General features: G+C 48.9%; 1 protein-coding gene across 1 annotated transcript in view; it reads left to right on the forward strand.

Moving 5' to 3' along the window:
- LOC146196015 (uncharacterized) overlaps positions 1 to 13,668 on the forward strand; it is a 45,924-nt gene that overhangs the window by 16,228 nt on the left and 16,028 nt on the right. The window contains exons 5-6 of the mRNA XM_084596904.1: positions 5,085 to 5,191; positions 6,208 to 6,322. Of these exons, the coding sequence (XP_084453030.1) occupies positions 5,085 to 5,191; positions 6,208 to 6,322 (222 nt within the window). The remainder of the gene's footprint in view (positions 1 to 5,084; positions 5,192 to 6,207; positions 6,323 to 13,668) is intronic.

Genomic DNA, 13,668 nt, shown 5'->3' on the forward strand with positions numbered 1-13,668 from the left:
TTATATCTGGTAATTGGTCCTTAGTGGCTACAGCCTCAGACATTTTTAAATTTTCGTGCCAAAATATGTTTATTGCATTTAAACCTAGGTATATGCATTCTTCTGATCCTAAAGATTATGCGTGCCAAATTTGGCTTTGATTGGACTAAGATAAGGACATTAAATGTTGCGCACAAAACACGTGTTCGACTCAAATTAAGTTTAGAAAAAGGCGATTGGAAGTTAGAAAAACTGCTTATTGCTGTTGTAGCAGAACTATCTGCATGAACATTGCACACAATGCATGCCAGAGAATCAAGGTTCATTACACAATTTTAGAAATGACCAGCGCCATATGGTGCTACCTCAGAGACCTTGTGAGACGCATTCTCAAGATGCGCCTTCTTGGCTAGAACGCGAAGCGGAGCTTCTGCTGTCAGCCACTGCTTGCAAATTGGGCAGCGAAATACAGACAGCACCTAATAAGAAGACTGCATAAATATAGTCATTATTAATTTAAACATTATTATTTCATTTAAATTTAATGAATAAATACCAACTCGCCCAACAAAGTATCTTGGTAATGCATAAATATAGGTTGCGCTGCAATTTTGCTGCAAAAGATATAAAATCTTGCGCCAAATGGTGGTCCTTTAGTAATTCCTTACGAGTAAATGGCCCGCAAGAGGCAACAAGCTGGGGAGGGGGGGGGGGGGGGTCACATTACCACAAGAACAAGAACGCCTGTATGCCGTGGTACCACTCACCGCTTCGGTTGCTAAGGGCTGCTGACATCATTGTTTGTGTGGCAACTGTGACATAAGTGAGACACAATAGATGTGGAGCCTGCACCCAGGAACGTTGCGGAACGACGGGACATTACGACCTTTGTTAAGTTTCGTTACGACATACTATACCCTGATCCCCTTTACACCCATTTACTAGTATTATCGAGTTATGACGCCGCGTCACGTGATTTTCGGTATCTCCAGTTTCGACGACATGTCGCATTGTTTGCTTTATTATCGTTTTTGTTTTCCTCTAACATGATCCAAAACTACAAAATAAACTGTGTAGTGTATTGGAACAGTAAGCTGAGGAAGAAATAACTACGTTGGAAGCGCGCTGCTTCAGCCTTTCCGTTGATGTGGTTATGCGGCGGTAGGCTACTTTGCAAAATTTACATACGTTCTGGAGTGCACCGCGCCTTTTCCCATTATTATATCTACACTGCAGAGGAATGCACACAGAAAAGTGTGGAAGCGTTATTTTCTGTTCTTTGTATCCCCTGAGAGCCTTGCGATGTATATTAAAATAAGTTGGGGAAGTATGAAGCTTTATTAAAGCACTAATATGTGCGACATGCCGGCGAGCTTAGTTTTATGGCCCTGATTTTGAAAACGGTGTCAGGATATTTGCGACCAATTGTCTGTTTTCTTTAGAAGATAGTGACGTGGGCCTTCGCGCCTGCTTACGTGCGCACCTGCGCGCGCATGTGTGCGTGTTCGCGTTAGTGTGTGTAGTAGGTGGTAGTGGTGTGTGTGTGTGTGTGTGTGTGTGTGTGTGTGTGTGTGTGTGTGTGTGTGTGTGTGTGTGTGTGTGTGTGTGTGTGTGTGTGTGTGTGTGTGTGTGTGTGTGTGTGTGTGTGTGTGTGTGTGTGTGTGTGTGTGTGTGTGTGTGTGTGTGTGTGTGTGTGTGTGTGTGTGTGTGTGTGTGTGTGTGTGTGTGTGTGTGTGTGTGTGTGGCTGTACATACCGGAAAGTTATGCTCACGAAGAATACCTTCAATAGGCTACAATAGAGCATTTGCGTTCGTGTAGCGAGGTGATAGTCAGCTCCTCCTTTAACAATTTTCCTTTCGTTGCGGCATTTATCGCGTCTCTGTCATCTTTACACTCACAGTCTAGAGGAATTGACAAAAAAACTAAAAGAGTGGAAGTGTTAGTTTGTACTCTGACCATTTTTTTTTTTTTGTGTGGCCGCTATTTCATTCATTTATTAACCTTTCTTGATATGTTCGTCACCTCACCTGTGTACCTTTACGTGTCGCTATCAGTTGTGCGCATCCAGTTTCAGTTAGCTGTGCAGAAGGAAGGAAAGAATGAAAAACTTTACTTAGCCCTATGTTATTTTCGGGCGGTTTTTGAGGCGTCTTCAGGGGTGTCTCCTTGTTGCATCCCCAAGAGTCTTCTCTGTCGACCTCATCCACTTGAACCCAATGGAAGGTTCCCATCAGTCCAGGGCTCCGCTGGCCACTGCCGCCCGTCGAGCTCGCTGTACCAAACCTTGCTGGTCTTTGCAGCGGTCGATGGACAGCCGTTTCCCATTGCTCCGCACTCGGCTTTCGAATTTTGGGGACCACGTCTTTATTTTGATAGGCAATGTGATGTGATATAGCATGATTTTTTCATCGCACCACGGACATCTGTCCGCGTATATGGTAGGGTGCATTTTGTTTAGTGTGTGTTAGTTTGGGTATGAACCTGTCTGTGTCTCCAAATGAGACCTTCTCCTCTGCTTGAGAGAACTGTTCGGTGGGGGATATCGCATTCTTCTGCCACTATAGTTTTCTAGTATGGCCAAGTATACCTTGGGTGCTGGCAAAAGTTCCGTGGACTCGTCGGATGATTGGAAAGTTGTGTATGCTCGAAATATCCTATCGGCCCCTTGGTTCCCAGCCATCCCCATGTGCCCCGGTACCCACATAATGTTGTGTGTGGTCTTATGTCCTTCGTGGCTGGTAATTTTGTCGCTCGCTTCGAAGAGTACATGGAGCAAGTCACGCCCTATCCTACCATTTGTGTAATTTCGACAGGCTGTTTGAGAGTCCGTGATTATCGTTATCGACCACTCAGTTTTATAGCCCTCCACCACCGCTAGAGCATCGGCTACTTCCTCGGCCTCTGCTACCGTGCAGGGTCGCATAGAGGTGCTGGTCACTTCGCGAGAGACGAATCGACCACTGTGGCCACTGCAATTTTGTTGTGTCCTCCTCTCGAGGACGCGTCTGCATACACGGTCGTGTCTTGAGCGTATGGTTTCCGGACAAATTCGGCCTTTGCTTCGCTTCTGCCTCGATGGAGGTTGGGGTCCATGTTTTTACAGATTGCAGTTTCCTTGGGGGACTTGCGAAGTTCTTCGAGGATCGTTTCCACCTCGCTATTTCTCGCACCTGCCCGCGGTGTCCGAATTTCTGTGAGAGCGTTCCTGAGTTTTTGCGACTCAAGCTGCGCCTCGCGTAGCTCTTCGAAGGTGTTTTGCAATCCAAGAGCCATGAGGTTTTCTGTCGGCGTGTTGCGTGGTAGTCAGAGCACTGTCTTATACGCTTTGCGTAGCAGGGCATTCGCTTGTTGTATTTCGCTCTTGTTGAGGCACTGGTAGGGTAGGCTGTACATACTTCAGCTCACTACCAGGTTTCTGACTAGCTTCAGTGTGTCCTCTTCGCGAATGCCATGCCGCCTGTTGGTGATGCGGGTGATCATGTGTGTTACTTGTAGTGTCGTTGCTTTGAGCAAGGTAAAAGTGTGAGCACTGCGTTTGTTGGATTGACAGTTTTGGACAGCTCGCAAAGGCATATATGCCGCCTGCCTTTTACCGCGCAAGTCATTTTCTAGTCTCTCTAATTTAAAATGTAAAATCACTGTTTTAGTGTGCACGACACGCCGCTTTTGGAAAGGCAGCAAAGCATCAAAGTACGGTGGCATGTAAAACGTGTTTCACTTTTACGCCGATCGATGGCCGTGCTGCACGTCAAAAATTATCCTTCCGTAGATGTCGATTGGAAGGCATCATTTCCATTTTTATGGGTGCCAAGTTGTTGTCTGGGGCATATCTTGGCCTGCTGTCGAGCGTCTTCCCTAATGCTAGCGCGAAACCTTTTGTAGATGCCAGCTTGTAAACACTACGCCAGTCGAGGTGATGATTGTCGTCTGCTAAAAACTGCACCACGGAGATCACGCCACCGTTACGGCGAGCTAGGGGGGGGGGGGGGGGGGGTGAAGAAACGGAATAAAGATCGGAGGAGCAAACAACCGATATCGCCAATTTGCCAAGTTTGAGGGGTTTAAAGGTTGACAGGTTACGGTGCCCGGTTTTTTATTGTGCCAAGTGTATTCATACGCGGCGACGAAAGATTGCAGTGACGGGTTCAAACAACCGATGTCGCCAATTTGCCAAGTTTGAGGGGTTTAAAGGTTGACAGGTTACGGTGCCCGGTTTTTTATTGTGCCAAGGGTAACGCGGCGACGAAAGATTGCAGTGACGGGCTCAAATAACCGATGTCGCCAATTTGCCAAGTTTGAGGGGTTTAAAGGTTGACAGGTTACGGTGCCCGGTTTTTTTATGTGCCAAGGGTATTCATACGCGGCGACGAAAGATTGCAGTGAAGGGCTCTGAACACGATCGTTTCCCTTGCTCGAGTTTTTCGGGCACTGCAGCATCTAACAGCGCGCTTCCATCTTCTGGACTTGTGCTCATACAACTTCCTGAGGTTTAATCCTGCTCAATCCAATGAAGTGAAGCGAAAGCGTTGGTTTCCTTGGTTTGATTAGCCTTAGTTTTTGACTTCGGCAAACATGGGTTTCCAACGATTAAATGGCCGGACCTATGACATTGAGGACGCCGTTAACTATAAGAGGGTACAAATGATGCTTTATCTGCCATCAAATGTCAACGGTTAAGTGACTGTGCCATTGTTAAGCTGTATAGCCCCATTATGACCTATAGCTCATTGGAAGTCAAGCGTTGACCTTTGCTGATAAATGGCCTAGTGAAGCTTCCGCTTCCAAAGTCAGCCCTGCCACTGAAACTTCCTCCCGAGTTTTCGAATAGAAGAGCACGATCATGGCCCACGGGAGTCGCTCCAGTGGTCTTTTGCTCACTATCAAGTGCGAGGATTCTAAAAACATTTATCGAACAGCTTCACGTGTAAATATTGGCGTAGCCTACATTTTGAATAACGGTAGGCAACTATATACGCTTGGCTTTGAAGGGCTAAAGAAACCGCCAGAGGCAGTGTCGAAAACAGAAATAGTTTTCGTAGTGATGATCAGCAGTGAGATACCTTGCCGAACTACTATCGTTGCCCCTCCCCCCTTTTTTTTGCAGACATTGCACGACTTCTTCTTACAGTACAAGAAGCAGTTGAGCTTGCTTGTTCCGGCCGACCCGGTGCTTTCCTCCTACTACGATGTTGACAACTACCTAACACAACAGTGAGTCGCATCGATCTCATCCACCCCTCACAAGGACTGACGCGTGGAACCCAGCGCGAATCCAGACAGCTCGGCCGAATATTGGGACTATGTTGGAAATATCCCGACCTACATAAGGCCAGTTCATTTCTAACGCACTCCAGTGTTTTGGGCTGCCCGGGACGGCCTGGTGCTCGCTGGAATAATACCGATTCGACTACGTCATCATAGGCATCCCCAGCCGAAGCACAGAATCGCACTTCTGCAAAACTAATTTTTGCCTTTAGCGTCATAAAAATTCGAAGTAATCAGAATTGGATATTGACATACAAGATGATCCCTTATCATCCTTTGTTGATGGAAGAGGCGGTAGATGATTTCGCCAGCTGTATCGTACTCATCGGTGCTAATCTGCAACTGCTGTGATTGCTTGGAACTTCGCTATTGAGCAGGCAAAGAGAATGATTATGAATTCCAACCAAGCAAGCTATCACGGCAACCCCTGGTCGTATGTTAACTTTTATTTGGACCATTCTTTCTTCTGCTTAGTTACGTTCAGTAAGGGCGGTTGTCAAAAGCGGAAAAAACTTCGAGTCACAAAAACCTCATACAAATTATCTCATACCAAACTCATTTCTCATCCGTTGAATGATTTTTTTTTTAATATCAGATTTATATGAGCTTAATGTGAGAGAACATGTAAGTTAATAATATTTCACAGCTTTCTCATAAATATTTTGCTAGAGAGACCGAATTAATTGTCAGAAGTTAATGCCAGCTGTTAACTTTGTGGCGACTTACTCGTCCAAATAGTGCTCGTCATAAGTTTGGACTGCCTAAGAAAAAGCACGCGCTTCGATAGCGGAACAGGAGGACATAATGCAAACGCGGTAGGCTTCAAAGCTTATCCCGAAAAGCTGGGATAGATTGCTAGGCGAAGTAACTACACTAGCCATATTAAGAGCACCATAAGCATCTCCTGGTGTTTTCTTGCCGGACTAACTTTTTTTCTAAGCCCGGTTGCTACGGACACGCAGCTCGAACCTGTTTGTGATCTATGCGACCCACGAGCTCCACTCGAAGGACTACCGTTCGTGTCCAGCACCTTACCGGTTCGACGGTACGAAGAGGCCCCGGGGTGTCCAGGACGTGGTAAGCTCCCTCGCTATAGGCCCCAAACATCTCGTTGCCAACGTGTCTACTATACGAGTTATTGTGAAGAGATCGCTGATGCCGATGGAACTCCTCTGCAGTGCTACATGCGCCAAGAGAAAATGCTCGTTAAAAGATTTAAACTATACTACTCAGATTGCTATAAATTATAATAGGAACAGCCGCTACTTATTTATCATATTTATGTTAACAGTGATAGACCGTTTGCGGTTACAAACATGGTCTATTTATATTATCAAAATGAATGCGAACGACGGCAGCTACCTTTGTACAAACATATCCGCCTGTTTTTCGACATTGTTTCGCGCTAAGGTGTCAAAGCGATGAAATACGAAGCATTTATTTATGCCACCTCTTCCATGTGCATTCCTCTGATATCGGGTGTGACAAACGGTGTCGCATGCACTTGAAAAATAGGTCAGCCTTCTGTTCGATAAAGATAGCGAAAACAGCAATGCACGTGAAATTGGCCAAGCGCACGTATGACGTCGTCGAAAGTCGAGGGCGCTACTCACCACTCAAATGCTAGACACTACTTTAATACACAGGAACCAACTTACTGCGTCAATGCAGGCCAGATTACACAGCCTTTCCAGGTCACCAACTGTGAAATCGTTTTCAGAAAACCTCAATTTATTGCGCCGCTGTGGTAACCACCCTCCCACCTTGTTTTCGATGAACTTCGGTGTTGGATATTTGTTTCTTCTCCATATTTCTCCGTTTGCGCTGCAGTTAAGCCTTGTTTAAACATCAAGGGCTACTTATCGCCATGACGCCATTTTCAGGTATACTGAATACATTACTTTTGCAAACTTAGACCCTCTAGCGAAATGTGTTCGCTTGTGAATAACCACAAAATTCAAGAACTGCACAAAAGTTCAAGCAAGCACTTTTAATTTCTTTATAATATATATATATATATTGTGAGCCCTCCACGGATCTTCTTTCATTTGTACATACCATGATCTTCGTCTTCCTCTTGCACATACCATCATCATCGTCCCGCGGCGCCGGCTCCGGCGCGCGCTTGGGTTTTTCTCCATCAGATTAAACGCTGACACGGCATACCTTGCCTTGCCTTCACGACCTTGCCGTCTGGACCTGGCCTTCTTTCACAAGTGGTGGAGGTGAAATTAGATCCCCTTGCTGCCTTGTGCCCTGCCTCTCGCTGGAGCTACGTTCCGGTCGCCGTTTAACCACTACCATCGTCATGTCAACCGAGAGCAGTCCCGACCCGGCCGGACCCTCTACCTCGGCTACACCGCCGCCTCCGATGGTGCCCACACGACAACGCGACCCGCCGCTGTTCGCTGGTCGTCGCGACGAAGACGTCGATGACTGGCTTGACACTTTTGAACGCTGCAGTGCCTACAACCGGTGGGATGATGCTTTGAAATTTCTGAACGTATCTTTCTACCTTATTGAGGTCGCCAGAAATTGGTTTATTAACCGCGAGCCCCACACCACAAACTGGTCCACTTTCAAGCAGCAGTTCCGACAGTACTTCGCTGACCTGGCTGCTCGGACGGAGATCGCAAGGAACAAGCTTGCTACCCGCCGTCAAGGTCCCGATGAGTCCTATGCGTCATACATAGAGGCCGTGCTGTCACTCTGTCGGCGTATCAGTCCCACTATGCTGGAATCTGAACGTGTACACCATGTCTTGAAGGGAATCAATTCAATGGCATATAACACCCTAGTTGCCCAAAATCCATCAAGTGTTGATTCCATTATAACGACCTGCCAACGCCTCGACCAGCTACAGTCCTCCCGATTGAAGCCCAGCTTCACTACTGCCCCGACTTCTACTGACCTCGATCTACGAGCCATGATTCGAGCGATAATCCGCGAGGAGCTCCAAGCTCTCTGCCCTTTCTGCCGGCAGGGGTGCGATCATTCGTCTCCTCCTAATGACGCCGGCCTCCGCCACATCATTAAAGAAGAGTTGGCCACTATCAACCACCCTATCACGCCTGATCCTCCTGCACCTCGCCCAGCACCGACTTACGCTCACGTCACTGCATCCCCTCCTCCTTTTGTTCCCCCACCCCAAGCACCACCCTACAACCACATCAACGCCATGACGACGGCTCAACCGACGCCACCCTATTACGCACCTTGGCGCCCCTCTCGCCCAGTGTGCTATTATTGTGGAATTCGAGGACATATATCTCGCTTTTGTCGCCGACGCATTCCGAATGAGCGACGTGGTTATGACGCCTTCGAAAGTGACACACCTGCATATTATCAGCGACGACCAATTCCTAGTCAACCTCGTCGATTCTCTCCACCGCCGGTATCCTCGTCTGAACCAAGTGGGGCTCATGTATCCCGACGCCGGTCCCCTTCCCCATACCGCCGCACTATTTCGCCCCTTCGACCAGCAACAACTGTTCCTGTTCGGAAAACTAAGCGATGCAGTTTCCGGAGGAGAAACTGCACTTTGCGAACATACAAAAAGTCCTCCTCGTCGCCCGTAAAATATGATTTTCGTTTTAGCTGAAGGATTACCGGTCGAAGCTTTGATTGACACAGGAGCTGCACTTTCTGTTATACATGCTGATTTGTGCCACCGTTTGCGGAAAGTAACGACACCATATGATGGACCTGAACTTCGTGGAGCAAATGGCGTCCCTCTGCACCCTTCAGCAAAGTGCACAGTTCGAGTTGTTATAGACGGCGTCCGCCACCATGTGCAGTTTGCTGTGCTTTCACCGTGTGCGCATTTGATGATTTTTGGATGGGATGTTTTGTCAACAGCTTCAGCGTTAATTTCTTGTGGCGACCGTGTCATCCATATGACAGACAGTGATTGTTCATCTGACATTTCTGCACGGCATCATTTCCTCATTGCCGCAGCTGATACTGTATTGCCTCCACAGTGCGAAACACTTATTACCGTTTCTTCCGAACACATCAGTGACGGGGATGTACTCATCGCACCATATCATCGTCATCTTGCCCGTGGAATCGCCTTCCCATCAAGCCTTGTACGATTCCGCAGCAGCTCTGCAATAGTAGCTGCCACGAACACTTCCCGTGAATCCCTCGTGCTGACTAAAGGAACTTCCCTGCCATGCATAGTGGATGCTCACCCTATATCCATGATGGTGCTCACTGCCCCGCTACCTCCGCAACGCGATTCATCGCAAGTCTCACTTTCCATGCTGTCGAAGACAATCAATCCGAACCTCAAGCCAAACCAACATCAAGAATTGCTGCAATTGCTTCAAGCCCACCAGGCCATTTTGGATGCCACTTCCCCACCACTGGGACGGACTAGTGTTGCACATCACCGCATCCTTACCGAAGGTAACTCAATTGTACGCCGACGACCTTATCGGGTTTCTCTCTCGGAACGAAAAGTAATTGAAGAAAATGTCAATGACATGCTCCGTCGCGATATCATTCGTCCATCAACAAGCCCATGGTCCTCCCCAGTAGTATTAATTAAAAAAGGATCGGTACGATTTTGTGTTGATTATCGCGCACTCAACAAAATTACCCGCAAAGACGTCTACCCGATGCCGCGTATTGATGACGCCCTTGACTCTCTCCAAGGTGCCGAATATTTCTCGACCTTGGACCTCCGCTCAGGTTATTGGCAAATACCTATGCATGAGGACGACAAAGAAAAAACCGCTTTCGCAACTCCTGACGGACTTTACGAGTTTAATGTTATGCCCTTCGGCCTTTGTAACGCACCCGCAACATTTGAAAGAATGATCGATACTGTACTCCATGGCCTCAAATGGAGAACCTGTTTATGTTACTTGGATGACATTGTTATCTTTTCGTCAACTTTTACCGACCATCTCACGCGCCTGAATGAAGTCCTCACGTGTCTTGCTTCAGCGGGCCTTCAGCTAAACACAAAGAAGTGCCACTTTGCAGAGAAGGAAATTAAAATATTAAGACATCTGGTTAGCCATGACGGCATTCGCCCAGACCCTGAAAAAATAACCGCGGTCTTGAATTTTCCTCGTCCATAACGGACTACAGATTTGCGGAGTTTCCTCGGCCTGGCGTCCTATTTCCGGCGATTTATAAGACATTTTGCAACTATTGCTGCGCCACTTCATTAACTACTTAAAGCGCGCAGCCCTTTCGTGTGGACTGAACAGTGCAACACTGCTTTTAACGACCTAGAGCACGCCCTCACATCAGATCCAGTTCTTGGCCACTTCAGCGACAGCGCTCCTACCATCCTGCACACTGATGCCAGTGGTCACGGTCTTGGCGCTGTACTTCTGCAGCGCGATGCAACTTCACGTGAGAAAGTGATTGCCTTCGCCAGTCGGACCATGACTCCAGCTGAGAAAAACTACACCATTACCGAGCAGGAATGTCTCGCCGACGTCTGGGCTGTTCAAAAGTTTCGCCCTTACCTGTATGGTCGGCATTCCACAGTTGTGACCGATCATCATGCTCTTTGCTGGTTATCTTCACTGAAAAATTTGACAGGCAGACTTGGCCGTTGGATTCTACGCCTGCAAGAATACCATTTCGACGTCGTTTATAAATCGGGCCGCCAACACCAAGACGCCGACGCTCTTTCTCGCTGCCCGGTTTCGGAATCAGCCTGCTGTTTTTCTTCACAATGCATTTCCACCTCTGACCACAGCCGATCATCGCTTCCACCGACGCATATCACTGCAGTTTCTTTTGACGACTCTGAGAACAAGCACGCTCTCCGTTCACAGCAATTAGCTGATGCCTACTGTCGGCCCATCATCGACCGCCTTATCGGCGCTTCGAGCCCACCCAACGCTAGTCTTCGCCGACAGCTTCGCAATTTCAAGCTTGAAGATGGCATACTACGCCGCTACGTGTATTATCCTGATGGAACTCGCTGGCTCCCAGTCGTACCGCGTGTGCTTCGCCCACGTATACTAGCAGCTTTCCACGATGACCCTACCGCAGGTCACCTTGGTGTTAACAAAACATACGACCGCGTGAAAAGACGATTCTTCTGGTCTGGCCTGTCTACCACCGTAGCTAAATACGTTGCTTCCTGCCACCTGTGCCAACGTCGCAAGCGGCCGACCTCTTCCCCCGCTGGTCTCCTACAACCCCTTCCCTGTCCCGCCACACACCATTCGACGTAGTCGGCATCGACTTATATGGTCCCCTACCTCTCTCCAATGGGGGTAACCATTGGATTATAACAGCTGTCGACCACCTTACACGCTATGCTGAGACCGCCCCTGTACCGACTGGTTCCGCTGAAGAGGTAGCTAATTTCTTTTTGCGGTCAATTGTATTGCGTCATGGCGCTCCTCGGGTGCTTCTAAGTGACCGCGGGACGGCCTTCTTATCGACAGTCGTATCCGAAGTTCTTTGTGCGTCATCCACCCTCCATAAGACAACCTCAAGCTACCATCCCCAGACTAATGGTCTGACTGAGCGATTGCACCACACCCTATCGGATATACTATCCATGTACATCACACCGGATCATCAAAATTGGGATACTGTTCTACCATTCGTCACATTCGCCTATAATACTGCAGTACAACGGACTACCGGTTACTCCCCATTTTTCCTCGTTTTCGGCCGTCCTCCCACTACAATGCTCGACACTTCCTACTTCTCTACGCCCGACTACTACTCATCATTACCAGCCCAGTTCTTATCCCGTGTAGCCAGATGCCGTCATCTTGCCCGCCTCAACACAGAAGCGTGCCAGCAGGACCGCAAGAGTCGCTACGATTCGAAACATCGCGTGGTCTCTTTTCGTCCTGGTGACGAAGTACTGCTGTATACACCACTGCGCACTCTTGGCCTTAGTGATAAATTTCAGCACCGCTATCTTGGTCCCTACAAGGTAATCAACCAAACTTCCCCAGTAAACTACCAAGTCACACCTGTTGATCCCCCAGCTGACCGACGCCACCGTGGAACTGAAATTGTTCATGTATCTCGCTTGAAGCCATTTGCGCGCCGCGGTACATCGGTTGGTTAGAAGCGGCCAGGCTGACCGCTTCCGACCCCCCGGGCAGATTGTGTGAGCCCTCCACGGATCTTCTTTCATTTGTACATACCATGATCTTCGTCTTCCTGGAGAGCGCGTTCCTCCACCACTGGGAGCGGACGTGCGATTCATGGGCTCCGTTGACAATCTTCGATTGCGGCGGATTAGAGTACTGGATCACCATATATTTAGCATCCACGGGTTGCCTTCAACACCTGACATAGCCTGATACCACCAGTGAGCCTGTGAGTGCCACATTTTCGGCTGTCTGACTTCTCGCTACCCCGTGAAGAGCGCTGACCCTAACGGCCAAGGGGTTGGGGTGCCTTACCGCCGCGGAGACGCCGGTGCGCCCGCGGATGCGCGGCATAGCGTTCGCGCAACGCGGGTCTAACGACGCTCGCCAGTGAGTGCTCCCGCTTCATTGATGACTACCACGACCACGATGAATTCTCTAAGAGGCTACGACCCGACGGAGATGGACTTCACTCATGTACCAACATCCCAGCAGCAGCTGATGCCCCCGCAGGATCTCCCGAAGGAAGACAACAGCCATGGCTGGAACATATGGTCCCGGCGCAACAACGACAGAGCGGCGCAAGCTAAATCCACGCCTCCCAAGAAAGAGCAGGAGAACAAAGAACACCGAGAGCCTTCTACACCGAGACCTCCGCGTCTACCGAGTCTCAGGAATTTTCCATACAAAGTCATCATCCGACCTAAAACCACGGTGGATCTGCAATCTGTGGCTCCACGCTCCTACGATCTCGAATTAGGGATCCAAGCAGCCCTCAACACCCCTCTACAAGAAAAGCCAACGCTGCGCGTTGTTAGCCAGCAGAACATTATAATGGTGTGTACTCACTGTGAGGAAGGCGCGTTCCGCCTCGCCAAGCTTAATTGTCTGCACCTCGACGGCAGGAGTATAACGGTCACCGCCTATGTTGCCTTGCCAGATGATGTCTGCAGGGGTGTCATACATAATATCAAGCCTGAAGTGAGTGATGACTCTATCTTCCAAGACGTGTCCTCACCCAGCCATTCCATCCTGGGAGCGCGCCGACTGGGCAAGACTACGTCGGCAGTCATCGTCTTCGCCGGGCAGAAGGTTCCCTTCACGGTCAACTACGGGTGGTCAGAGCGCCGCTGCTACATCTACCGCAAAAACAAGGGCGGCTTGTATCAACTGTGGAACGCCAGGTCACCGAGCAGATGTCTGCCCGAAACCCAAGGGGGCTGCTTGCCAAACCTGTGGAACGCCGAGTCCAGATGAGACGCACGAGTGCACACCCGTTTGCGCGCTGTGCTAGGGCCCGCACAAGACTTATGCAAGAGACTGCAAGGAGAAATT

This window comes from Amblyomma maculatum, chromosome 3 (assembly GCF_055883805.1).
Source record: "Amblyomma maculatum isolate TAMU_Amacu chromosome 3, ASM5588380v1, whole genome shotgun sequence".
In the NCBI taxonomy this organism is placed as follows: Eukaryota; Metazoa; Arthropoda; class Arachnida; order Ixodida; family Ixodidae; genus Amblyomma; species Amblyomma maculatum.